General features: G+C 53.3%; 1 protein-coding gene across 5 annotated transcripts; it reads left to right on the top strand.

The window, feature by feature from the left end:
* Positions 1-326: 326 nt before the first annotated feature.
* Positions 327-26718, top strand: EXOC3L2 (exocyst complex component 3 like 2). Of its 5 annotated transcripts, none has more exons than XM_020787078.3 (13): positions 332-479; positions 6450-6497; positions 6587-7301; positions 12894-13542; positions 13643-13757; positions 14950-15060; positions 15434-15534; positions 16584-16694; positions 17418-17553; positions 18070-18192; positions 19268-19423; positions 20869-20990; positions 25482-26718. In XM_020787078.3, exons 3-13 carry the CDS (start codon positions 6608-6610, stop codon positions 25783-25785), a joined length of 2622 nt encoding a protein of 873 aa, XP_020642737.3. In that variant the 5' UTR covers positions 332-479; positions 6450-6497; positions 6587-6607; the 3' UTR covers positions 25786-26718. The 5 variants fall into 5 exon arrangements, with proteins under 5 accessions (XP_020642734.3, XP_020642737.3, XP_072836132.2 ...); XM_020787079.3 differs by lacking the exon at positions 332-479 and adding an exon at positions 3546-4970; XM_020787075.3 differs by lacking the exon at positions 6450-6497 and having other exon boundaries at positions 327-479.
* Positions 26719-27448: the final 730 nt, after the last annotated feature.

The following is a 27448-nucleotide window of genomic DNA, read 5'->3' as shown; positions in this document are numbered from 1 at the left end:
AAGGGTGCTCTCCGCATGGTCAGAGGCACTGTTCATGATGAGTCCAGAACCCTGGATCCTGAGCTTTGTCAAAGGGGAAACAGAGCCAGGAGCTCAGCTCCTGCTCAGGATGAATCCTCTGTACTCCCTTTCCCTTGCCTGCCCCTTCCCTCTTGCTGGTCCAAGCGGAGATGACGCCTACCGAGGGACCGCTTGCCCAAATTATATAAGCCAAGCACTTTTAACAACCGCCGGCGGCGGTGGAGCTGCTATTGTCCCTGTTTGGCTGGGAGGGGCTTCCTCTGAGAGAAGCCCTCCCCTCTCTTCAACAAACCCCCCACCCCCACCCACCCCACTTTGCATCTTCTTCTTCTTCCTCCTGCAGCAGGAGCCCGGAGCTCAAAGAGCGGCCGGAGGAGATGGTGGCAGGCGCGGACCGCGAGCGGCGGAGCGCGGACTGAGCGCCAGGGTGGCCCCCCAAAGAACGCCCGCCGGGACAGGTAGGCTCCCGAGGGCCGGCCCTCGCCCCCCCTCTCCTGCCGCCTCTCTGCAGCTCCTGGGAGAGCCTTGGCGCGGCCGAGAAAAGGAGGCTTGGGCTGCGTTTAGGGGCTCCGCTCCTTGCGGATAATCAGAACTTGGCAAAGTTCTTTTTCGGCACCCCAGTTCGCAGAGACGCCCTCAGCCAGCATGCCTGTGGAAGGCATTGGCCCTGGTAAGGTTTTCTCCCGCAGGGGAACCGTGGGGTGGAGAAAACCAGCTCTGGCCTGCGGCTGAAGCCATGTCCGACGCGGGCGTCCCGTCGGCTGTTCTCTCGGCACTGCCCCGAGAGAAAGCGATGGTCCCGGTTTTGCGTCCAGTGGGGCCCCTGGGGTTCTGCTTGGCCGAACTTTGCTAGGGGAAATTGCTAGGCGCCTCCTCCTCCTCCTCCTCCTCCTCCTTCAGGGGCCAGGTCTCTCTCTCCCTCCCTCCCTCCCTGTCAGGTGGCGCAGCCTGTCTCGGGGAACAGGTAGGTGGGCGCCTCTTGCCTCCGGCGTGCAGGCGACTCCATTGAGGCGCATGAACGCCAAGGCACAGCGTGAGAGGCAGTCGGACGTTGCAGGCGCTCAACGGGCCGGTCTCTGTCTCGAACCCCTCCTGAGGGTGATGACCTTTTGTGCGGCCAAGTCCCCTCTGGCTTTGGGCGACCTGCCGGGGGTTTTCGAGGCACATGAGATGCTCAAGCAGCTGCTTCCCTTTGCCAGCCTCCAGTGAGTTTGCACCACCAGTGGGGATCTCAACGCGGGTCTCCTGAGTCCTAGTCTGACCCTCCCATCTACTTCACCTTCTACGGTCTCTGTTGGTGCTAGACCGTGCCTTGGGCTCTTTTTAAGGAGGAAGGTTGGGATGAAAATAGTTTCAATGAATAAATAAATAAATACTGTATACAGAAGGCAAATTGCAGGTTTCTACAATCCCTGCTGGAGTTAGACCTTTAAGAGAGCACAAAAGGACATAAAAGGTTTCTGGAGACCTATCTCGTTTTGGGTCTGCTTGAAAACCAACACAATGCCCTGTGTTTTTAGTGCACTTTTCTGGTACATTTTTAACCTCAAAGGGGGTGGGGAAGATGCCCCCTTGACTTTTTAATGACCAGAGGACATACAGTTGCAGAAAAGAGAAGAGTAGTAGGCAGAATATAGCCCCTGCCTGTATTAATGCTCAGCCTTTGGGCAGTTGCCCACAGTGTGTGTAAGAACAGGAATTCTTAGCAAATGCTTTATTTCCCCTTATCTGATCTGTTGGTCATAATAAAGGAATCAATCCCTTATTTCCTTCTGGGCAGTATTGAAGGGCATGCTTTTAAGTGTTCCAGGAAACAAAATTCTTTCTTTCTTTCTTTCTTTCTTTCTTTCTTTCTTTCTTTCTTTCTTTCTTTCTTTCTTTCTTTCTTTCTTTCTTTCTTTCTTTCTTTCTTTCTTTCTTACTTACTTACTTACTTACTTACTTACTTACTTACTTACTTACTTACTTACTTACTTACTTACTTACTTACTTACTTACTTACTTACTTACTTACTTACTTACTTATGAGGCTCTGAGGTCAGTAAATTGAGTGCCCAGCTTGCTGGGGTTGGGGGTGGGGAAGCAATGTGTAGCTTGCATAATAAAATTTTAAACCATGCTTTAAGTGCTATGGGGTGGTATAGAAGCAGCATGCTTTTTGCTTTTGCTTTGAACATGGGAAGAGTGCTTTCCCTTCTCCAATGCCTCCTACATTTTGGACAGCGGGAAAGGGATGCCATGCTCTGAAGGGACAAGGGACACAGGACTTCCTGCAATGGTACATATAGGGTACAAGGGAGATGTGCATGTACATGCACGCGCACACACGCATGCATGTTCTCTATCTCCCATCCATTCTCTGAAGTTTTAGAGTTGTAACTCAAACTTGTCTGAATTGTCAGCTGGGCTAGAGGAGCAACACAGACCCAGCTCCCAGGAGGCCAGGCTGTCAAGGTACCGACTTTGTACCATCCCCTGGAGCACATCCTGATTAGGAACAGCCACCAGGACTTGGCCATAAGACAAGAAGTGCTTGGGGATTATTTTTACACTGGGTTGGCGTACAGAGGTGGATTTTAATGTAGGCTGAGAGAGAAAAGGGAGACAATGTTTTTTCAAAGTGGAGCTTTAACCCACATCCTCTGGGCAGGACAGAGGACTTGGTCTTCTTAAGGACCAAAAGTCTTCTTAAGCGGCGTGGATGTGAGGACCACGGATCCTGGATCTTAGAGTCACTGTTGTATTCCACTTGGAGGGTCACCCACATTCAGCCTTTTCACCCCAACACCATCCATGAAATGAGGACATGAATACCTGCTCCTCCTTATAGGACTAAAGAAAAAGAAGGTAGCTTTAGTTCTGCTAGGGTTGTGATGGGAAGAAGAAGGAAAAAGATGTACAGCAATTTTTAAAACTGCTTTTAGAAACTTTGAAAAAAAAAGAGTTTGTATTTCTTGAGGGCAGCCCTGATAGAAACGCTAGTAGTGAATGCTCCTAGCGAGCAAATAAATACATAAATAAATCAATAACTAAATTGCTATTTGCCCAGAGATGATCCAGAATGGATAGAAGGCCACCCTGTGTGGCTCTCAAGCTTGCTTATTGTCTGCAAGTCAAAACTGGGTCAGGCCGGGTCAGGCCTCCCTTTCAGCCACGCCACTCCGGGCACTCCCGCTCCGCAGCAGCAAACAGCTCCTGAGAAGCATGCAGGCTGCCCACCTTGGATAAAGTTTTTTCGCTCTCCCTCCATGCAACTTTCAGAATTCATGTGATTCACAGGGACAAGAATTGCATGTCAGTAGTCACTTATATGATGTCTTTAGAAAGCGGTTAGAGAAATTCCTCCAGGAGACAGAGAAAAAGGAGGATGGATTTACGGGTAGCTGTGAGTCAACGGCTAACTTGAACCAGACTGCTCATGGCCCGTGCAGGAATGGGGCGCTCTTGCCTTTATGCCCCATCTTTGGGCTTGGAAGTGAGGAGCTAAGCCAAAGCATGCCTTGGTCTCATCCATAGGATCATGGGAGGGCAAAGGTATTGCTCGAGTATGGGTCCTGTGATCTCTCACCAATGGCTCTGCTGGCATTGGCTGATGGGAACTGTAGTCCAGAAAAGGGTCACACACGCTCGTGCAGTGCTTGACGTTCCAGCATTCATCCAGAGCACTTACTCATCACACAGAATTAGAGTCACCCAGACCAGTAGCTATTATTATTCTGAAGGAGCAGCACATGCCAGGAGGGAAGGAAGCTGGTATGGCAGGCAGGTAGAATACCCAGACTGGAAATACCCCCCTTTTCTTAATCACAGCTCCCGGAATCCTCCAGCCAGAGGGACACTGGGGGGATTTTGGGAACTGTAGTCACCCCAAGAAAGAGTCCCAAGCGGCAGCCGAGCAGAGTGCCTGGTTTAGCTCTCATGCCACGGATAACCTAAGCTGGAAAGGCTCGTCCCGGCCACGGGTCTGAGCCTAGTCGTGCATGGGCGCACTCTGGGTAAGAAAGCCAGCCGACCTTGGAGAGCTGTCGTAAGCATGACTCCAATGATTTATGGGAAGTGCTTCCGTTCATCAAAACAGAGAGTACAGTAAATATGTTTTTCTTATTGTTGTGGAGTGAGTCCAGGCTTTCTCGTTTGCAGAATGGATCCTGCTGTGGATCCATTCTGCTGGAAGGAATCTCTCTCTCTGAATCTTTTTGGTTACCTCATTTCCTTTAGTTTTTTCCTGCATTGGAGCCCATGGTTACAAGCAAGGGGGTTCCTAGCCTTGAAACAGCCACACCCTCTCCTCCCCCCTCCCCCCCCGAGGCTAGTGAAAGGGTGTGATGCAAAGGTGTCTCTCAGCTGGCCTGACCCAGGAGGTACCGGATCTAGAGGTTCCTGGCCCTTTGGTGTCCCGGCACCCTATATCCTTGATGCAGCTGAGAGAGAGAGCAAGATTTGAAACCATTCCTTAAAAAAAAAAATTCCCAGAATCCCCCAGCTGGATCCTGGAACTCATAGAGGCACAAAAGCCCTTCTGCAAGGTCATCAATTCCTGTTGGGGAGGAAGAATCCGACTCTCTCCCACAGCTTCAAAGTTCCAGTAACTGAGGGGGCTGGACTGGACGGGAATGAGTTGCCATGGAATTCCCCTTCCTTGTCTTTCATTCGGAGATTTACTTCTGGGGAAAAGAGAGGCAGGCTGGCTCTCCCCCTCCTCTCCCTTTCCAGAAGGAGGGCAGGTGGCCTCGAGGAAGTGCCCCCCCCCGTCACATAGAAAGGGAGGAGGGGCCGAGTTCAGCAGGTAAGGCTGCTGTCAGCTGGTCACTGGAGACGCGCACAGAGAGAGAGAGAGACACACACACACACAGCTCTGCACAGCTGGCTGGCTGGCTGGTGTGGAAAAGCCCAAGGGAGAAAGCCAAGCCCATCCCTTTCTGAAATAGGAGGAAGCATGGAGATTTCAGGTAGGGACTCCTGCATGCTGGCCACCCCCCTACAGGGCTCAGCCCCTTTCCTGTCCTGGTGCCTCTTCTCTCAAGAGACGTCCTCCTCTAGGCTGTGTTGCCGGATCAGGACACTTCTCTGGACCTCGGAAAGCATCTGGTCCCACTCCTGATTCCATGCACTGCAAGGACAAGACTTTTTTGGGGGGGGGGGGGTTTGTCAGATTCTCTATTTGGACTACAACTCCCAGAATCCAGCACGGTCCTCCAAAAAAAGTAACTCTTGCAAGCTCTTTTTTATATATTGATGGATGGGTTGATTTTTCTTTGTTAAGGGGTGAAGCAATTCTGTTCTTCAAATGGTTAAAACCACGGCCGGCCCGGTACTACAAATGTATTTAGCAGTATTTGCAAAGTATTTGCAAAGCGATTATTCCTCCTCCTCTGCTCTCTCATCCCCTCCCCCCCCCTGTTCATCTTGGAGACAGACTTTGGGGGCAGGGAATAAAAGAGGGAGAGAGTGGCCAGCTTGCCCTGAGACTCGGTAGCCCAGGAAAGGAGGGACTGGTAGCCTTTTCTGAAGTGCAGGAGGGGTGGCGGCAGGAGGGAAAGCTGGGGGCCTGATCTGTGAGCACAAGAGGGAAGAGAGCAGCCACTTTCTGTGAAAGCAGCTACAGGAAGCAGAAACAGAGGAAAGGAGAGGAAATTAGGGGATGCTTTCTGCCCACCTTTCCATCAGGGCTGATTATGTGTTTTAGTGACATTTGGATCCTACCTTTCCTCCAAACGGGGCAAAGCAGCAGCCATAGCTCTGCATTTCATCTTAGGAGGTAGGACAGGCTGAGCAAGAGGGTCTGTCCCGCAATCGCCCAGTGGCTGTCATGGCTCACTGACGATGGGCGCCTGGATCTCCCAAACCCTGTCCCAAGGAGATTCCAGGTTCATCAGCCTGCGGGCTCTCTCTGTGCAGCCGCACCAACCAGCCCCGCTGTCTCGCTCGTAGCCCAAAGCAAGCGCTGGTACGCTACTTCTCAGGCGGCGACCTTCAGCTCCAGTCCAGACCTCTTGGAAGCACCCACCCCATGCAGGTCCCCGATAAAGAACTGGTTCTGCCTCCTCGAGAGCAACACCTGCTGGCTACCTGCAGGATTTTTAGGGCTGTGGGAGCTTCTGGTCCTGCAGAGCCAGACCTGGACAGGGCCATGGGCAGGAGCCGTGGAGAGACTGAAATGGGGGGGGGGGCGGGGGGGCGCAGGGAGAGGGGCTTTCTGAGTGCTTGTATTTGTTTCTTGACATATGAATTGCATTATTCCATGTTCAACATGTACAGTATTAATGCTCTGGTACCTTAAAAACCCTACTTTAAAAATAGACAGAGGTACGGACAGACGGACAGAGAGAGGGATAGGCAGACTAACCTCAATTGCCGGATAGAATGTAAAGTTTTTCATTTCAAAACTGACTGTGGATGGAGATATAACTTTTGATGTTCCCTGACAGGTGATTTGGGTCCTGCTCAGCCCGGAAGCCAGGCTGTGGGCACCCGACGTATGTAGATCTCTGGCATTTCAGCGAGTGTTTTATTTTTTTTTCCCACCACCTCTTTTGGCCTGACCGTTTGCCCTTTGCCTTCCCAGACTTCTCGGGCCTGGGCTGCCATGCCGGTCCTTAAGAACCCTTGCAAGCTGAAGATGGCCAACGGAGAGGCTGCTGGGAGGACTGGGGCCCTGATCCTGGACAAGGCAAGCCAGGGTACCAACCCCTTTGAGGAAGACCTGGACGAGAACGAGAGGGACTCTTTCCTCGGGAAAGCTTCCCCAGAAAGAAGGAGCCTTTCCCCGGAGGACGGCAGGAGGGATTTCGAGCGGGGCCTTTTCAACGGCAGCCCCGAAGACCACTACAGGCGGCGAGCGACCCTCGAGAAACTGGTGGGCCTGTCGCCCTTCCGCATGGGCAAGGGGAAGAAGGGGGGGGAGAAGAAGTCCCCCAGCGGGGGGGAGAAGGGTCTGGACCGCAAGTCCTTCTTGGGCCGGATGATGATGCCCTTGACCGACGGCAACCTGGGCCCACGGGCGCCGGAGAAGAAGAAGACGCGCCGCAGCTCGGAGGACTTCAGCCTGCTGCAGCGCTTCAACGGGCGCCGAAAAGAGAGCCTCTACAGTTCAGACTGCGGCCTCGCCGAGAAGGAGAACGGCGGAGGGGACACCATGAAGCGCCTCGCCTTCCTCAAGATCGGGCTCGGGGGGAAGGTGCGGAGGGCCTCGCTGGTGGAGAAGCTCAACCAGACGGAGGCCGCCGAGCCGGCCTCCGTCACCGAGGAGGCGGAAGTCAAGGCCAAGGAGCCCCTGTCAGGTGAGTCCGAGCAGGTGAGGGCTTGAGCCGGGCCCCCATCCTCCGTCCTCTTCTGCGGTTCATCTGTTGTGACTTTTAGGGCAACCTTTCACTAGACCGTTCCCCTAGGCTGGCCACTAACACGACCCCAACCAGAGGATGGAACCCCTTCAAAAGTACTGAACAAAGGGCTCAAAGCAAAGAAGAGCAGCTGTCAAGTGAAGTGAAGCAACACAAAATAAAAACAGACAAAAGAAGTCGATGGTTTTGGACCACCTAAACACATCCATGCTGACTCGCTTTTCCTGGAACCTCCAAGCTAAGCCCCAGGCCCTGTTGTGTTGTGCTGGTCTGGGAACTCTGATTCTCCATGTCTCTCTCTGTGTGTGTCTCCCTACTTTAGACTCTAAATTATACCAGCCTAGTGCCCTTCAGATCTGCTTACAACTCCCATCATCCACATGGCAGTGTGGAGTTGTAGTCTAAAACACCCCAAAGTTGCCGAAAACAGCCTGAAGCATTAAAATACTTGCTCAGAGAAGGTGCTATGTACCCATCGGTGTTGCGCCAGCTCGGCCGCTGCCCAGCGTAAGAAAGGCAGGGGATGTTTTGCAGTACAGTAGCCGCGCATGGCCAGCCGTATATGTTTTTCTACTTTATTCCCCACCGACAAGCTCCTCTCTTGCCTAAGACTTAATTTTCAGCTGCTGAAAGCTGGGCTCTGATAACGAAGACGTGGCCGTTTGCAACGTCCTTCCCTCCTGTGGGGACAGGAACAAGGTCTTGATTTTCATTGACCTCCAGGGCCAGCCTGTTTACTCAGGTTATAGCTGGAGTTGTTGGGGGTTTTTTGGGGGGGGGAGGGGGAGAGAATGGCTAATTAGGGTGGAGTTGGTTTGGGTTTTTTTTTTTTTTGTACTTTTTTTAATGTCCTTAGCTCATTGTTCCAAGCTGATTGCCCCTCGTGATTGCAGGAGCGTGTATGAAAAAAGCCACCCATTGACCTTGCTGGGGAATGTGCCCGGTGGCGGGAAGGAAAAGGCTTCTAAACGGCCTGTTGTGAGGAGAGAGCGCAGCAGCAAAGATGCAAAACTCATTCACCTTTGGTTCAGAACAAGCCTGCAAAGAGCCTTTCCTTCCTGTCCCAAACATTCAGCAGCTTGTCAGCCACAGACTCTTGGTCACCCTCGATTAGAGAACGGCATCACCCACCAAAAAAAGCTCTCCTGAGCCTGGAAACTTTATTCCTTTGGATTTACTCCCGGGATTTTGGGAGCTGTAGTCGCGCAATGCCTGCTCTTATAAAAGTCCAACATTTTTACTTGCTTGTCAACTTTTCGTAGTTTGAAAAAAAAAAGTCTCCTTTTGGGGGGGGGGCTATACATTTTTGAGATATGGGAGAGTTATAGTTCCCCCATAACACTTTTCTCTTTCTCCTTGGGAGGGGTGGGTAAAGAAGTGACCCCCAAATGCCTGCATCTGGGGTGCATGGGTGAAGATGCTCGGTTTCAAAGCCAAGAAGGGAGGAAATGGCCCTGAGCAGCATGCTTGGTCCCACGCCCACCCACCCCTGCTTCCTCAGGTAGGAAAAGTTCAGGGTGCCAAAGAGAGAAAACACCTTTCTGCAGATTTGCCACCCCCCACTGTTCTGCCGCCTGAGGGGACAGCCTCAGCCTGCCTCCTGGTAGGGCCGGCCCCAGAACCAGCCTCGTTTCCTGAGCGGGAACCGGGATGTCAAATGTGACGCGTGTCCTTGCCAGCGAGCCAGAAGGCTCTCCCTCTTCCCACCACACAAAGGGGTCACGCAGGCTGATGGGGCTACCATTGCGTGCAGGAAAGCGCTCAGGGCTCCTGGCAGCCTTTCCGCACAGGACCTTGGGAGGCCACTATAAAAACACACACGGAGGAGTCACACGGCCGGAAATAATAAGTTAAGCAACTTGTCTGTAGGACCTGGAGAGGTGAGGACTCCGGCCAAGAGCCTGTCCTGTCATTCCCCTCATCCCTGACAGGCTGAATGCACCAGGGGAGCAACAGGGTCGTCGGAGGGGCTGGGGGTTGCCATAGTAACCCAAAGCATCTCCCCTTCCCCAGCAAGCTTGAGTTTTTAAAACAGTTCCTCTTCTGGACCAGAAGGGCTGTGCAAAACGATGGCACGACTTTAGCACGTGGGGCTCAACTGGGAATCCCCGGAGCAGAGGTGGCTCATGGCCACAGACGGGGAGGGGGGGCATCCCACCCTGCAACTTCTGTAGTGACCCTCCCCACTGCCGGGTCCATGAGCTGCGTCTAGGCTGGAGATGAGGGATGAATTCAGCTCAGGAGACTCCTTTCTGTGGCTGAAAGGGACCTCGAACATCCATCCTGCAGGGGCACCTCCCTCCCTTTCTGAGTCATCATGAGCTTCAGAGCATGAGGATTCAATCCAACGAGCACTCGTTACTCTGGAATAAAATGCAAAACGATGGGCTGCTCCCGTAGTGCACCGTGCACCCACCACCGCCTTCCTTGCGGGCAGTTGTATGCCGTATCCTAAACACACACCCCACCCCTGCTTTCTATGTCTCCACCCCCTCCGCCCTGCCTGAGAATCGATGCTTTAGAGTCCAGAGACCCTCCGGCCCGGAGGGGAGTCCTCGGCGGCCCAGCTGAACCCTGTGACGGTGTCGATAAGGCTGGAGCATTATCGCCACAACCTTTTGTCTGATGGCATTTCCTCGCAGGAAACGAAGGAAGCTAGTCAACCCCAAGAGCTGGCCTGCCATTCTGCAGGACGAAGCCTCGGCCTCAGGCGGGAGGTGCCGTGGGCCAGAGGCTGGACAGACCACTGCCTGCTCCAGGAGGACCGTTCTGCGTCACCACCGCCCTCCTGCAGTGGGATTTGACGCGCTAACGGTCAGCTCTGGGCCTGGCCAGCTTTCGCTCCTTGACCCCTATACTGTATTTGGCTTTGTCTCAGGCCGTGAAATGTTCAGGGTGGGAGGCTCCCAGACGACCCTTCACCCATGTATGGCCTGTTCTTGGATTGTCACCAAGCTTCTCTGGGGACTCAGGCAGAGAAAGTCTTTAGCCTTCCTCTGCCACCTTAGGTTTCTCTTAACTGAAAGTGTTGTCAGGATTTGAACCTGGGACTTCCTGCAAGCAAAGAAGGCATGAGCCTAGCCCCCCACCCCCCAATCAGCCCACCAGGAGTGAGTTGCGGACAAGTTGCTCTGGCCTTTGGCCCTCCGTGATGTGAAGGGTTCAGGCGTCTTCCCGAGGACATTTCACGGCGCTTGCAACCAGAACGTGGGGAAGCGACTTGTTTTGGACTGCCAGCTCCCAGAACCCAGCAAAGGGTGGGGAACGGTACCATTTCCAACCTCTGGCTGAGATGTGTTGAGAAAAAAAACGAATCAACAGCTCTCCGGCTGGAATCATCTCCAAACCTCACCAATAGGTTTGGGCTTCCCAACCTAAAGGAGTGGATTCCAAGCAAGCTTTACAGAGCACGGACAGAGTTCCTGCTCCAGTCCTCTGAAGATGCTGGCCAGAGAGACTGGTGAAATGTCAGGAAGAACCACCTTCAGAACACAGCCAAAGAGCCCGAAAAACCCACAACCACCGTTAGATCCCGGCCGTGAAAGCCTTCGCGAATACAAGCTTTCCAACCCTTCAGATATTCACCCTTGGTTGGAGAGTGTGTGCATTCAGGAGGCAGAGGCAGAGGCAGAAGAGGGCCGAGGAAGGGTCAGGATGCCTCACAGAGGCGAGGAGTTGCGGGAGGGGGGCTCCCGACAACAGGTCACAGCTTTGCAGCCGAGACGCCTCATGAGTTGGATTAAGGAACAAGGCAGGCTATTGTCCACGGGCAGAGTCAACATGCTATCGCTTGATAAGAGCAGGAATGCGACGCCAGCCCAAGAGTTCACTGGTTCAACCATGGCTTCAGCTCGGTGGAGGGAAGCATCCTCCCTCCACTTCCCCCTCCCCCCCGCACCCCACCCCACCCCACAGAGTCCACACCAGGGAAGGTCTGTCAGGGCTGGGCAGGCCCACACTTGGTCCCCTCCAAGGGCCAGGGGTCACAGGCTTGCTTGTCAGCTCTGAGAGCTGCCACTTTGCAGTTCAGGGTGTTGCCCAGGAAAAAGCTGTCCGGGTGCGAGTAATTCACGGCCTGGGGGTCAGCCCTGAGAAAGGGGCCGGGAGGTCCCGGAGCAAGGAAGGGAAATGCACAGAAGCAGCCAGAGAGCCGAGGGCCAGTGGCATTGTTTCGTCGTCCCCTGGGCCGGTGGCCGGGTGGAGCTGAGAAGTGGGAGGCCGTGGAGAGCGGGCACCCCTCTTTTTTTTTGCCCTGAGCTGTGTGGGGTGCCCTGGCGCAGGCCTGGAGGTGCCTGGCCCAAGAGGTTTTGGCTGAGGTGGACAGGCAGAACGAGGGAGCCCCGAGAACGGGGAGCACCAGGGCTTGCCCTGTCGGAGCGGCGCAACGCATGGCACGGGGCCGCTGCCTTTACAGAGAAACAGCACTTCTTTGGAAAGAAGGCGACTTGAAGCTGGGTGGGTTGGCCTGATCCTGGCCGCCCTTTCCTGCCTCTGTCCCTTTTCTGGTTCCCTTTTCCAGTCTTATTTGAAGTTCTGCCTTCCAGCTTTAAAACCTCGACAGGCTTAGGAGGAGGCAGGGAGGGGGAAACCTTGCGTCTGGGTTCCCTCAATCCCACAGTCAGGATGACAGCAGGTTTTTGGAGAACGATCATCAAAAACAAAGACAAGGAGAATCCTTGTTTGCGGGACCAGGTTAACTAAAAATGAAAAAAAAATTAAAATCTCCCTCCCACTCACACCACCGTAAACAGTCAGATCTTCCTCAAGAGCCCTGCCCCAAGTCCCCCCCCCAACCCGGTGAAATGGGGCAGGAGCAACCCACAGGAAAGCGTCTTCGGTCATGGCCTCCCAGGGGTGGAACCACTTCTCCGTGGAAGGTCACCAGCCACAGTCTCTGGGGTGGCTTTAGCACAAGGTGGAAATATTTCCTATTCACCTGGGATTAATAAAAAAAAACCCCACAGAGTCTAGGATGAGCAGTCCACAAAGCGGTGTTTCGTTTTTGGATGCCACAGACCTTGTCTTCCTGTAGTTTAGGTTACCTCTGATTTTATGGCTATATGTTTTATTTTGTACTCAAATTGCTTTACTGTTGATTCGTTGTAATCTCTCCAGAGATGTTCATGTTATGGGCCAATGGGTGAATGTCATTGCTCCTGCTTCTCCTCTTTTTGAAAAGAATTTTCTAAACTTTTACATATGGCTAGGAAACCAGTGCCTGACACGTTTTAGACAAGTAACGTCAAACTCATCTATATGACAGTCTTGACAGTCTGAATGGCAGCTTCCAGCTGTGCCCGGATCAGCCAGAGATGGATAAGAGCAGCCTTGCGTTCTGAGAGGATCCTGATTAACACCGGCAGATGCTAATATACATTTTTTTCAAACTGGAGGGCAGTTCTTTCGGAGAGCCGTTGGGAAATCTTCCCAGGTGTCCTCAAACATGTGAGCTGTTTCCTTGCAACATAAAATGAGCAGATTATGGGTTCATTTTTTTTCTCTCTCTCTCTCTTGTGCCCCTCTCTCCTTCAGTTCTGGAGATCCTGAGCCTCATCCAGCACAGGGACCTGCTGACGGCTGACGAACACATCATTGAGCTCGAAGCAGAGTGCGAGCAGACTGGGCACCACGGCCCGGAGAGCACCAGTGAGGAGCGGAAGGATGGGAGCCGGAAGGCCAAGGACGTGTCTCTGCTCTACGAAGCGCTGCAGAAGGAGCTGTGGGCCGTCTTGGCCGAGTCCCTGGTGGCCAAGAGCACCTATCTGCCTCTGGAGCTCATGGTACGTGTGATTGAGCAGGAGGAGGAGACGGACCGCAAGTGGCTGGAGGCCCAGCGGGACCCGGCGGCGGAGGGAGCCGGCCCCCGGCCCCGGGCCATGAAGAAGCAGTGGGCGGAGGCGGTGAAGAAGCTGGTCGACCAGAGGTTATGCCAGTGTCTGGAAGGCAGGGCGGGCCCCATTGCCACGCAGATGGACAGGCTGGCCAAGTGCGCCATGGAGGACTTGTGCACGGTGAAATTCCACCTGCTCCACGCCTACCCGAAAGAGTACGAGGCCTTCGGGGTCTACCTGTGCAGCTACCACAGGGGGGTGGCCCAGCGCCTGGCAGAGTTGATCCAGAAGAACCTGACCATCTCCGAACTCTACTTCATCTTGGACTGGAACAGCAACATCTACCAAAGGTAAGTGAGCCTCACCATGTTCTGGCGGAGGGCCTGGGCCAAGCTGGACCTTCAGCCACCCAGAGACATCCCTCTTCTTTTCTCTCTCTCTCTCTTGCAGAGAGGTCCTGGGCCGAGCAGAGATCTCTTCCCTGGTTAAGGGCCAGGAGCTTGGCCCACTGCTGTCTCCGGAGACCCAGTCAAATTTGGAAGAGGAATGCATTACAGCCGTGCAGGTACTGGGGAAAGGCAACGGGTGACGCAGCCAGCTCGCTGGGGTGTGGGGGACAAGGTGTAGCTTGCTTGATTAAATTGTAAACTTCCCAGAGAGTGCTTTATGCATTGTGGGGCAGTATATAAGCAGCACGCTTTGCTTTTGAAGCAGAAGCAATGGCCCTGATTATTCTATCCTGTGAAGGCTCCAGGGGGACAAAATCCAAGACCAGTTTGAAACACACCATGACAGGGAGGGCCTGCGGAATAGGTTACCTTTGCAGACTCCGACTGTACGTCACTCTCTTGCCAGCTGATGTTTTAGGTCTTCTGCTGAAATGCTTCAGCAGAGAAGATGCCTATTGAGCTGCAGGATGCAGGTAGAAAGCAATTGCGGTGCGGTGGGGGGGGGGACTTTTCTCAACCGTGCTGCTTTGGCTTTGCCACAGCCATATGTTTGGTCCCCAAGTGTGCCATCTGCCCTACGGTAGGGCCGAACATTAACGACCCCTACCTTTCACTCTTTCGTGTGCAGGGGTTTCAAACCATTCCAATTAACTTTTATGGATTCCATGCATGGCCTTTTATCATTCTATTTGTTCTCTAATTGATCATTTCTGCACTTCCCCAAATCTAGAAATAATGAAGGACAGTCTCGATATTAATAGTAATTTTAAAAACCTGCTCCAGATGTACTGGAGAAAGAGGATCATGTGTTGTTTCAGTCTTAGGAAAAAGGCTCCCCTAGACACAGTTAATTTTTCTCATGCATGAACGTCTTCACTCAGGTGCCCCCAAGATATGTTGTACCACCACTCCCATCCTCCCCAGCCTGCACAGCCACTGTAAGGAGAACCTGTAAGCCATGCATCCTGAGACCCACTAGCAGCTGAGATCAGGTGCGAAAGACAGACACTTAGACTTCAAGAGTTCTCAGGCCCAGAGTTTGTCCCGTCTACCAGAGCTGAAGAGAGGCCACCCTTCTTCCACAGAACAGATGATGAAAAGGTCTCTCCGTTGCAGTAGAACAGTTCAGGGCAGGACTTACTCTTTATGGATCTATTCTTAAACAACTGGAAGTCAGAGATCCCCCTGTAGATCTGATTCCAGACTGACCGTTTCCACCTCCTCCTGGTGCAGACGAGACAAGCGCCTCTCGAAACCTTCCTCCCACCCAGATGCATCCACAGGGTCTCCTCTGTCGCTTGTTCCTAGGCCAAGATTGTGAATGACATGAACCAAGAGCTGCAGAAGGAAGAAGAGAGATGGGCTCAAGAAGGCGAGGGGGAGAACTTCCAGTTTGGCCTCTCCAGCAAAGTCATCATGGTACATCCGACGCTTTTGACTGGACGGAGGCCAGTGGCCTCGACTCAAGCCCATTGGCAGGAGAGACCCAAGGGCCAGGAAAACAGCTGCCCTGGGAGGGCTCATGAGACCTCAGAGTCATGCTTTGCTCACTCCTATCATCTTCTTTCCTGACCTGTGCACCTGCTCAGCCTCACCTGGAGTGATGCCTTCTGAGGCTAGGGAACAGGTCCTATCAGCCATGAAAAAAGGGTTTTTTTTCCAGACCACGTGTGCCTGGGCCTGATGGGGATGACCCAGGCAACACTCCAAGGACCCCGTGTCCTGCCTCGCTGCCCTTGGGGGTCACTTCTCTCTCCCCACCGGCACTGAATCTCAGTCTCCTGCTTTGCAGATGCTGAAGGCTCATGCAGACAAAGCTCCCCAGATCACACACAACTTTGGAGTGAGGATGGCTCAGTGTTGCCTGACCAGCCTGGCGGACTTCCTGCAGAGGTATTCCAGGGTTGCCAACGGCTGGGGGGGGCAAGGGGGACTGGCAAGGGGACCCCAAGAAGATGGGAAGAGCACAGGGCAGGAAGGCCACATTGGGTCCAGGGTGGAAGACGAGAACACCAACCCTGGCTTTCTTATGGACTGAAAATTAGGACTTGGGAAAGTGGTGTTTTTTTTTAAACACTATATGTTGGCAGGGGAAATTTTGGTTGTGTGTGTCTTGTTTCGCTCTGAATAAGGGGATCCTGTCCTTCTTGTCCCTTGGATGCCATCCAGCGTGCAGTGGAAATAATAATCCTTGGGAGGAAAATGCTCAGGGGCACCACAGGGCAGAGGAGAAGGAAAGGAACGCCACGTCCATCTTCAGTTGGCCTCCAAGGACACCGCGGCGTATCCACTGAGCCACTGTGTCCCTGTTTAGCGAGGAAACACCCATGAGGTGGAGTCCCCGGACAGAGGCCTTGGAGGAGAGAGGATGCGGGGGGGGGGCAGGCCAAGAAGCCCAGCCGGGGGCTGTTTGGAGCTGGTCTGCTCCCTCAAGGCCCTGATTCAGAGAGCTGTGCTTGTACAGTAGTGCTGTTGTGTGTGTGAATAGATGTGGTGCCCCACAGGGACACACAGAAAATGCAAAGAACACAGGAAGGCCAAGGTAGTCCTGTGTGAAAGGCAGGTGGAGATCCTGACTCCAGAGGAGCCGAGAGAAGACACCTGTCATGGCCCATCCTGTAGAAAGCAGAAGTCGGTGGGGTTATTCTGTGGACAACCCCGGCCAGCAGTGGCCGGCCAGCATGACCTGTGGGGCGAGGGGAGGCTCTGGGAGTCCAGCAGAGAGCTTGACGTTTGGTCTGCCTGGGCCAGCCATCAAAATCAGGGGCAGCAGGACAAGGTGTACGTTGCAAGGGGGGGGGGAGAACAGGTGAGAACAGAGCAAGAGGCAGGGTCTGCAGGAAGCATGCGGTGGAACGGGGGCCGAGCAGTAGGAGGTTTTGCACCTGCCCACTTCTGTGACTTTCTTCCTCCTCTTCCTCCCCTCTCTGGGTCTCCACCAGCTTCCAGAGAAAGGTCGAAAGGTTCCATGAGCAGCAAACGGAGAGCAGCCTCCCGGCCGACAGCTACATGAGCCGGACCATCATGCTGGTCAACTGTTGCCCAGCTTTCAGGTGAGGTCCCATCGCCCCCTGGCCAGCCTCGGATACGAAAGGCAACGCAGGAGCCACTCCTGTCCAGATGGCCCCTTCTGGCTGCCACCCTCCCCATGACCCTTCTCGACCCATGGGCCCCCTATCTTCCCCCACCCAGCCTAACATCTGCTCCCCAGAACATAAATTCATACATGCTCATACATCCAAATGGGTGCTTTGAAATGGCAAGGGACTGGATCTGAATGCAGCCAGCTTTATCTGCCCACTAAAATCAGTGGGACTTACCTCCAGTGTTCATGCTGACTGGAGCCATCTGTGTGCTAAAGCAGAAAAAATAAAATTTTCCCATCTCTGCTTTAGGTTAATCATGACTAACTTAAGTCTGCATTGATTTTAATGGGCCTACTTGCAAGAGCTTGTGTTTTTCTTCTGCCCCTTGAATTTGCACGAGAAAAACAGTCTGAATCCGTCAGATTGGTATGTGAAATAGGGAGCCACACAAACACACACACATACCAACCTTCATGGAGTTCTTGACTCACATCGCCCGTACCTCTCTGCCCCTTTCCTCTGCTGTCCCCACATCTTTGGTGGGACCAATCATTTGCTAAATGATCTCTCCTTCGCTAAACCAGCTGTCCAGGAGAGGATTGGACATTCTCCTTTAATTGCACTCGGTCATCACAGGAACTGTCATGGGCTCTTTGAACGCAGTTGACCAACATTCTCTCTTTCTTTCAGGGACTACGTGGAGCGCTTGGTGAGGTTTAGCCACCCTGAGAGCGAGACGCCGAGGCAGCAGGCCAACTCCTCCCTGGACCGGGTGATCCGACTCTGCAACCGAGTGCTGGCTGAGCACCTTTTCCAAGACCTCAAGGTAGGCGTGCTGATGAAAGGGGAAAGGGTGCTGCTTATATACTGCCCCTCGTTGTGCTTCAAGCATCCTTGGGCAGTTTGCAATTTAATTAAGTAAGCTCTACATTGCTCCCCACCCTCCCAACACACACCCCCCCCACACACAGAGTTTGCTAGGTACTCAGTTTAGCAACCCTGGAAGGGTGAGAGGTTGAGTCATCCTCGAGCCAGCAACCTGAATTTGCTGGGCTCGAACTCAGCTTTTGAGCAGAGTCTTGACTGCAGGACTGCAGTTTAATCACTGCGCCACAGGGCTCCAGTGGGACTGGCTGCCAGAGGGATGTCAGCTGGACTCCGAAATAGTGACTGGGACAGAGATTATGAAAGTTGACCTGGGGGGGGGACTGGGCAGCGGAATCTATGCATCCTTTCAACTTTCTCCTCCAACACAGCTACTTGAGGATGGAGAAAGCTCGGATTGTGACTTGGTATAAAGCATCTCCCTCTTCTCTACAACCCCCCCACCTTTGCTCTCCAGCCCTATTTCCACAAACTAATGAAAAGGAAATGGCTAAACAACTCAGAGGCCTTCCCTACCATCATGGCTCTTCTCGCGGATCATGCCCAGAAGCTGAGGAAGATGAAGCTGGAGCCGTACCAGGTGAGTACAGTCTGTCGAGAAGGTGAACGGTCCTGCCCCCCAGGCAGTTCTGGCTGCACAAAGGACCAAGGGCCAGAGCCCTCGGGAAGGTAGCAAAGCCATACATGGTCATGGAGGAAGAGGCAGAACTGCTAGGTCTCTGGCTGCAGAGCCAAAGATTACGAGTTCGATTCCCCCCCCCCGCCTCCTTGACAAAGGCTGGACTCAATGGTCCGTAGGGTTTCTTCCAGCTCTGCAGTTGCAAGATGATGATGATGATGATGAGAGTGCAGACTAGCATCATTTAATATATGCATAAGCATATATTGTCCCACTTTCCCACTAAAATAAATAAAAATAAAAGCACTTCACAACATTACTGAAACAACCTAAACAATAAAACTTTTAAAACTCAGTAAAATCTTTGCAGATCCAGCGAAACGCCAATGAATTCTTAATCAATGATCAGTAAACATCCAGGAAGTTCAAATGTCATCTTGCGAAAATGTCCACACCTTTCCCAGAGGAGGCAACGGGAGATAATTTGTCGGGTTTTTGGTGCATCATCTCAGGAGAGGTGTTTATTAGCCAGCCTCCTCCCTGATGGAGTAACATAATCGGTGCCCCTGGAAGTTGGCATGCCCGAAGAGAGAAAGAGAGACACCTTTATCTCTCTCCCTTGATGGGACTGGGCTCTCCCCCTGCCCCAGCCCCCACTTCAGCAGGAACCCAAAGTAAGTGGGTGAGCAAAACGTTTTCCTGCCACTTGACAGCCATACCTGGGAGGAGAAAGGAAGGAAGAGAAACGTAACATTTGCTCAGCCCCTGTTGTGAAGAGCAGAAGAGCAGGGCCCAGGAGAAACAGTGGGCAACCAAGCATTGTGTAGCACGGAGGACGTGCTGGAAATAGGAAGGCAGTAAAAAATAGAATAGAATAGAATAGAATGCAACACAAGGCAAGGCGATCTCTCTTCTGACCCGGAGGCGCACCCCAACTTTGTGTATTGGTGTCCAGTGCCTCCTTCCTGACCTGTAAAAATTCCTCTCTCCTTCCTTCTCTGATCTTGCCCTTTCTGGCCTTCTTCCGGCCATGCAGCTGCTGGTGAAGGAGGTCCATCGCCGGGTGCTGATCGAATATGTCCGCCCGCTCATGCGGGTCCGCCTCATCTGCACCTCCTCCAGGATGAGGGCCAAGATGGCAAACAAGCTGCGCAGCGAGGCCAAGCAGCTGCAGGAGTTCTTCATCCAGCTGGTGAGGATGGGCAGCCGGGGATGCAGGTGACCTCTGCCCCTGCCCACTGAGAAGGCAAAGAACGGCTGAGGGGGGGGGGGCGGTGAGGGCAAGGGCGTGAGGGAGAGCACGATGCTGGGGTCCTTGCAAAGCAGGATTGTCAGTGAAGGTGGGAAGGGCGAGAAAGGGTTTCGGTGGGAAGGGGAACCCCACTTCTGCAGCCCCCCCCCAAAAAAAAACCAAGAAAAGCTGTGCCTGCTGCCGAAAGGCCTTTTGCATCCAGCAGTCCCAAGGCACCTTTTTCCAAAAGTTGTTGTTGTTAGAAGGAAGAGTTGTAGGAGCCATTTATAGCAACCCGCTTTCCTAGACCTGGTTCAAGGCAGCTTTCAAAAATGGAAACTGTAAACATAACAAAGATGCACATTATAAAAACAAGCCCAGAGGTGGTGCCTGCCAGGGCAAAAATAGCAACGAGCAGAAAACTTTAAGCACTGACTCAAAACAACGCCAGTGGAGCCGTTGCACTGAAACACCTTGAAAACAATAGATTTGGCCGCGGTGGCAGGTCCTGGCTGGAAGGGTTAGGGAGAGCACGCAAGACGTGGACCCCGTCCAACTGGGCTCTCCCTTTCCTCTTAAAACAGAGGATGATGAACAGAAGCTGGGGATGAGCTAGAGGCACAAAGGCCATCCAGATCTCTCTGCCCACAACGATAACATCTCGACGCTGCTTCTCAGAAGGCCAGGAAGAGTGCAGTTCGGGGCATGGGAGCGTAAATGCCATAAGCAAGAACCTGTCGGGTGTAGCAGAGAGAGAGAGAGAGAGCATTGGACCTGGGAGTCCAGAGTTCAAATCCCCCCTCAGTCTGACCTGTCCTGATGAGGTTCCTGGAACAATAAACTGGGGTGGGGGGAAAGAGCCCCAGACCCTGCCTTGTGCTCTCATGGAAGGGGAGGTAGGAGGGCATGAATGTAGCAGCTAATGAGGAAGCGTTGTGGGACATGCCTTTAAAGATTTGCCGCCACCCACAGTCTGGGCTTCTTGTGAGGATCATTCCTGCCCTTTTCACCACGCAAAGGTCTCTTCCCCCCCCCCCTCCTTCATCCACCCCCAAAGTTATTCTTCTCCGCTCGTTCTGGGATCGAAGCCTCCCACTGAGTAAAGCAACTGCCAGGAGGTGGGCACAGTCGGGAATCTTCTTGGCAAAGGGAAGGGATGGTGACCCGCTGGGGGTGCCTTGCTGCTGATAGAGCTGTCCAGCATTTTGTACCTTCAGAGAGCGGTGGGTCGCCTTCCTGGGACTCTGCTTCACCTCCCCGCTTCCCGCAGCAGGGAGTTCCACAGGTTGCTTTGGAAAAGGTCACTTCCTGGGGCATGTTTGCCAGGCTCCATCCAGCAAGGCCACGGGAGGGCTGTCTCTCCTGTCCCCTCCGTGACAGTGGCCTGTCTCCTCCATTCCTTGCAGGAATCCACCTCCTCTTGGCTGGACTCTGTCGTGCCACATCTGGCAGGGATCATTGAGCTGGAGGACACGCCTGCCCTCCAGATGGAAGTGGGGTTCCTGGCAAGAGAGTTTCCTGACGTGCAGTGAGTACAGAAAGCACAGTTGCTTCGGGAAGGGGAGCCTTGCTTCAAGGAGGGCAGGGCTTGGGGGTGGACAGCCCTGTGACTCCTGGGAACTCAGAAGCAGTGGGGGGGGGACACTAAGTTACCTCCTGTTGCCTGTTCCCAGTGAGGAGGACATTCGAAGGTAGACTGCCACTGCACAGGGAGGTGCCATTGAGTTGTTCTTCCTAGCAATCTTTTAATAGTTCACTTTGGTTGCAAAGGTGGCCATTCCCGACAGATCCTTTTGAATCAGGTGCTGGATTATATTTGGCCTTTCCAGGTTTCTTTCTTTCCCAATGCTTTCGGTCACATGCTCCATCATCCCTGACCATTGGCCATGCTAGCAAGGGGCTCCTGGGCATTGTAGTCCAGAACGTCTGGGGGACATCAGGTCAGGGAATTCTGGATGGTGTCTTCCCTGTGGCCATCTTTCCGCTTGGCCAGTTCCTGACCCAGGGGAACTGGTCACACCACTGGGAAGGGGTCATCTTTTATTTTCTGGACATTTGCCCTGCGTTTGTGTGTCAGCCTCCAGGGTTGAGGTTCCACAGATCCCAAAAGCTTCCCTGGGGGGGGGGAGTGACCCTGTGTTGTGTGAAAGGAGTGCGGAAGGAGGTCCTCCCAAACCCAAATATGGGGGTGGCCCTGTGGAGGGACATGTGAATGGCAGCATACCAAGCGTGAACCACTGAACTGCCGAATCCACCGAATCCATCGCCAGCCTCTGTGTGATCCCTGGCGGTGATCCCAGCCACAATAACCGCTGGGCATCCAACCCCTCCGAATCGGAGTGATCCCGCTCGCCGGGGTCGTTGCTGCCTAAGTGAGTTGCTGTTCACAAATGCTTCTGCACTGCGAAAGTTGCCAGCTCTTTCTGTTCCCTGGGAGGGTCTTTGTTGTTTTAGAGCAATTCAAAAGCAGACGAAGAAGGGTGGACTGGGTGGGGCCACTGACACACACACCCCCATGTCATTCGTGGCATCTCCACCTCCTTGGTACCCTCTGGCTTCTGCAAGCCAGACTCTTTCAGACTTTTTCCTGGGCTTCTCTCCACTTAGCAGCATTTGTCCTGTTAACAACTCACGCTGCTCTCATATCCTCCTAATGGCTGTTTTAAGGCTGATGCCCCAGATGACTCTTTGGGGAAGACCCCTAGGTGTTCATCTCCTTCCTCTCAGTGCCGGTTCTTGGAAGCCCAAAGTGTCACTGCCTGTTTCCCAGGATGAAAAGCAGGCTGGCAAGGAGGTTATAAATACCCTTCTCTTTCCCCCCCCCACCCCACTGCCCAGCACCCGGCCCCGCTCCGTTCAGCGACCAGCCGACTGCGTCACTCGGGGAGGGCAAAGCGGCTCCTTATCGCGTCTCTTCTGTTTGTTTTCCTTTCCATCTTCCTGCTTATTGCATCCTTAGGAATTGTTTCAGAGGCAACAGATTGCCTGTTAAGTGTGGCTGACGGACGTTTCCTGTTTTATCTGGACCCTTTTGGTCCTGATGTTTCTTGAAAGCTTAAAAAAAAACCAAATAAAAAAATAAAAACACGACATCCAAGAGGAGAAAAACAAGTGCCTGGGCTTCAGACAGGAAGCGGGTTTGGGAGCAACTTCCTTCTGGCTGAGCATTTTTGCAGGGCAGCAAGACAAGAATTGTTCTGTTAGGGTGACCAGATCTGTGGGATCCACAAAAGTGTTAAGCGTTGCTTAGACTGCTAGCTTTACATGTGACACAATGCTTAAGAACATAAGAACCGGTACGCCAGCCTAGATCAAAGGCTCACTGCAGTGTCTTCAGCATCTACTAACTGCCAGTCCTCCTGAAACACACAAGCCATCAATCTGTCAATCCCTGTATTTGCATATCACCCTTTCCATAAATATGCTCAGGGACATTCACAGCCAAGGAACATGGTCAGCATCATTCTCATCAAATTCCTGTTGTAGGAAAACCAAGGCCAGTTTCATAATAGGAAGATAATGAATAAGTTACCAATAACAAAACAATTAAATTATGATTTTATTACGAGCTAGGAAGAAGGACGCAGCCTTCAGTCTTACTCGTCAGGAGCAGTTTGGGTGCTAATTACTCCTAAAAAACTTTAAGTTGTTCCTGCACCACGAAAAAAAAAAGGGGGGGGACTGACATCCTCATTTCATCCATCGATGTGACTTAAGGCAGGCAGGGCACCGTCCAATGCAGTGGTTAGTCAGTTTGGTAGAAGCACCTCCAGCAGAGCATCTAGTGAAGGAGTGAGGAAGGATGTCCTCCCAAACCCAGATATGAAAACTGTTATGGTTGCTGAGTTGGATGTCAAGGTCTAAGGAGCCGTGCTGCAGTGGCAAAGGAGTAAGAAAGGACCAAATCCAAAATTCATTGGCTCCCAACACTTGTTGGCTTGGGCTTCCCTTCCATGGACCGTCCTGCTCTATCTGTCACAGTTGGGCTTCAACCATTCTCTCTCTGTGTGTGTGTATGCGCACACATGCGTGTGTGTGCATGTCTCTGTGTGTCTTTGGGGGAGGAAAGCGCTGTCTCGCCCACCACCAGCCGCCTCTGATTGCTTTCCGCTCCTCCTCAGGAAACCTCCAAGGAAGGAAGTGGCGCATGGCTTCCTCTCAGACCGAAGGCATCGCTTGCATGAGGCTGGGAGCCCAGCCCGCTCTTCAGGCTCGGCCAAGCTGAGCCGGAAGAGACCTGAGCAGGAGGTAGAGGATGTGAACGGCTAATTAGCAGAGGACTTCTGAGAAAGTTGGAGACTTCCACACACACACACACACACACACACACGGACACACACACGGACACACACGCACCTCCTGCCTCTGCACCGCAGGCTTCTGATGCTGGGAAGAAGCCCCTCAGAGGGGCCATTAAGCCAGTGCACAGCCATGCGCTGGGGCCCCCTCTTCTCTCCCCCACCCCACTCCACCGCCTCCACCCACACAGCAGCATCGGTTCTGGGCAGCCAGCATGACAACGAGGCTGAGAGGCGGCTCGCTGATTGCGCGCGGGCCCTGTGCCAGCTTCCTGCAGTTAACGAGACATCCGAAACAGCAGGCCTTTAAATAAACTGCTTCACACAAGGGGGATGTGCCGAGCTGAGCCAGGCCAGGCCTCAGCTGTGGCTCTCTCGCCTGGGACAGGCAGGGCTCCCGCAGGACCAGGCCCCCAAAGCCCGGCTTTGGTCCCCTAGGCGGTGTGCCCAGCCTGGGAAAGTGGGAAGCCAAAGGGCACCCAACGGGTCCAGCTGTGCTCTTCTTGAGCCGTCAGGCCCTTGCTGCTCCTTTTTCTAGAAATGAGGATGATGATGAACCATTGAAGTGATAACATCCATAGTAAGACAACTAACAACATGGAACTATGGGTTGAATGGTGCAGGGTGTGTGTGTGGGGGGGGGGGATAGCCAGTGTGCATTGTTTGACACACATACCTCGAAGATTAAGATAGACTGCATCTGGGCTAGAGGTTCTGTTTTGTTATCTTCATTAATAGCCAGCGCAGGAGAGAGAGGAAGGGAGGGAGAAACCCCTTTCTCCATGAATTCTGTTTGTTCAACCTCATAGGGTTCTTCAGAGATCCTGGACCTCAATCATAAATGGGGCTTTGGGGTCATTGTGTGCCATCACATCAGTTCTGACTTACAGCAGCCCCAACAAGCTTTTAAAGATGGTGAGAGATTCAATTCATGGTTGGCCATGACCACCACCACCACCACCCCCAGTGAACTTCATGGCTGAGTGTCGATTTGAACCCAGGTCTGCTGCATCTAATCTGAGACTCTTACCTGCTAAACCACACTGGGCTTTTCAGCACTTTAGTCCCTCTAAACGAGTGCCTTGAAAAAACAGCTTGCTTTGCTTGTTTTTTCAATCGTGGGGCAACTCCAAACCAGCTCATTCCTTCCCACCCCTGGCATGTAAACAGTTCGGTCTCATCACGCAAACACACGCTCATCTCCAAAGGAGGAGGATGTGGTAGATTTGGCGTCCCGGCAAATAAGCCACCGTGGCCTGTGCCTGTGGTACCTGCAGCCATCGGCACCAGCTGCCCAAGTGCATCAGATCGTGGAAGCCTGGCAAAGCTACTTTTTTTGTGGACTGATGCTCCTTGGCATCTTTCGCTTGGTATGGCCAACCGTGGAATGATGCTGGCAGTAGTCCTCTAAAACAATGGTCCCCAACCTTGGGCCTCCAGATGTTCTTGGACTACAACTCCCAGAAGCCTTCACCACCACCTCTGCTGGCTAGGATTTCTGGGAGTTGAAGTCCAAGAACATCTGGAGGCCCAAGGTTGGGGACCACTGCTCTAAAAGGTAACTTTCCCAGGCCCTGCGGACGGTCCTTCTACACCAAGGGGTTCGGCTGTTCTGGTTCGGTGGAGCAAGGGCTCCACACTCTCCTTTCCGACTGATTTGTCAGGATGTGATTTCTTTCCCGGAGACCATTCACAGAACCCGCTCTCGCCTCTGCCTGCAGGAGGAAGCACGTGTCGGCCATCCTGGACATCCGAGGCCTGCAGAGTCAAGCCCAGCGCCAGGATATCCTGGCCGTCATGGAGGGCTTGGAGCTGATGGAAGGAGAGGCGCTGCTCTGCCAAGACCGGGCTTTCTTCTCGGAGATTCCCACGAGCGAAGTCTTTTGCGTCCGGGTCCAGCTCCACCGGCTCTCGCACGTAGGGCTCACTTGCCTTTCCCGGCTGCGCCGGAGGCCCCGGCGGCAGCAGCAACGGCGGCGATACAGGCTGCGCCCCAAGGAGAACGTGGCCGAATCGCAGGCGTGAGAACTTTTGCTCCGCCACCAAAAAATCCGGGCATCTTCCTCTCTCAGCCCTGCGGTGCTGGGGCGGGCCTTTCCCCACGGGGCCTCGCTTCTACAGAGCCATGGTGGAGGGAAGGATAGGACCTCCTTCCGTCCTCTCTTCCCCTCTCCCCTCTGGCATTCTTGCTTTTGTGCCTCCCCACGTAGAGGCGCTCCACAAGGGGAGAAGCCTTCTCTGCTGTCCTGGAGGGGCCAACGCTCGCAAGACCTTGTCACTCACGGCCTTGGAGACGACACCATATAGCCCTGACGGGAGAAAAGAACTGCCCAAGTTCAAAGAAGAATGGGCGTGCTTAAAGCCTTATGGGGTTTGGAAGTCGTTACGGGGTCCAGGCAGGCATGGAGAGGGGTGGGGGCGGGGGAGTTTCCACACCCTTTTTGCCTGGCCCAACATCTGGCGTAGCTGGGAAAGAATCCAGCTAGAATCTTAAGCTTGGAACTGCATAGCAGGAAGGGACCCTGTGGGGTCATCCGGTCCAGCCCCTGTCAAGGAGGCACCACCTGTAGGGGATTCGAACTCCCAACCTCTGGCTCCACAGCCAAATCTGCCTTAAACCACTGCGCTTATGCTTGAAACCAGAAAGCATCTCTTCCCCTCCTCCCCAATATCTATATATATACAGTATATATTATCATTACCTTTCCTTTAAGTTAAGACCCCCTACCAGGTGAATTCCCCTGTTGAGAGGAATCCTGCCCTAACGTAATCTTTTGGTACCCTTGCGGGCCCTGGCTATGGAGGGATCCCCATGGGGCCAGAGGCATAGAAAAGGGATCTCCCCAGAACCGTCTGTGCTGTTATTCTGTCCCTCCCCTCCAGGTCCCTGGGGCAAGGGGGGGGAGGCAGGTCTGCTCTGTACAAAATAAATGAAGGAATAAAGAACCATTAATTTAATCATCCCGTTTCTGTGTCTGTTGAGGCGAGGCTATTGCTTTAACTGACCAACAGCTGTGAGCGAATTCTCTTGGCTGGGGAGCTGCTGTTATTGAGGGCCAAAGCCCTCAATTAGTAGTCGTCGTTTTATTTATATGCTGCATTTCTTCCCAACAAGGCCGGGGGTGGTGGTGGTGGTCTTAAGGTTCTAGTCCTGTGGAAGGCAAGATGGAATGTTGGAGCCCAAGGGAGGAAGCATGGCCTCCCCTTGCTGGAGGTTAGGGGTTCCGGGGGTATTGGGTGGAGAGGCAGGTGGCCAACCATCAGGAGCAGGGGGGCCAGTTCTAGTTTTGGGGTCCCAGTCACGTTCTCTGCTCCTCGGCTGAGTGGTGGCATAAACGAATGGTGGGAGCAGGGGGGGGGCAAGAAATGACTGAGGGCCCTGCCCTTCTTTCGACATGCTGGCAGCCTGAAAGCATATGTGTCCCACACACGTATATATGTGAGGGTAAGCGAGTGTGTGAGTTTGGGTGAGGGAGGCTGAGGAGGACGCGAAGAACACCTTTTTCTAAAATTGCAAAGATTCTATTGTTCGGCTTGCCCGAGAGGAAGGTTCGTTCTCAGGTGATGACCTGAAGGAAAACTGACCTGGAAGGAAAACTGCCTCACGGAATCCTAGAATCATGGAGCTGGAAGGGGCCTCGAAAGCCACGGAGCCCAACGCCCTGCTCGATCCATCCAAAGCAAAGCA

Source organism: Pogona vitticeps, chromosome 9, assembly GCF_051106095.1.
Source record: "Pogona vitticeps strain Pit_001003342236 chromosome 9, PviZW2.1, whole genome shotgun sequence".
Classification (NCBI taxonomy): Eukaryota; Metazoa; Chordata; class Lepidosauria; order Squamata; family Agamidae; genus Pogona; species Pogona vitticeps.
Note: the sequence above shows the minus strand (reverse complement) of the source record. Positions and strands in the feature narration are given on the sequence as shown.

Coding starts and splice junctions, on each gene's coding strand:
- EXOC3L2 (XM_020787075.3), top strand. CDS start 6,608: ATGCCGGTCCTTAAGAACCCTTGCAAGCTGAAGATGGCCAACGGAGAG. Junction 13,758..14,949: donor AATGCATTACAGCCGTGCAG/GTACTGGGGAAA, acceptor GCTTGTTCCTAG/GCCAAGATTGTGAATGACAT. Junction 20,991..25,481: donor AGAGAGTTTCCTGACGTGCA/GTGAGTACAGAA, acceptor CTCTGCCTGCAG/GAGGAAGCACGTGTCGGCCA.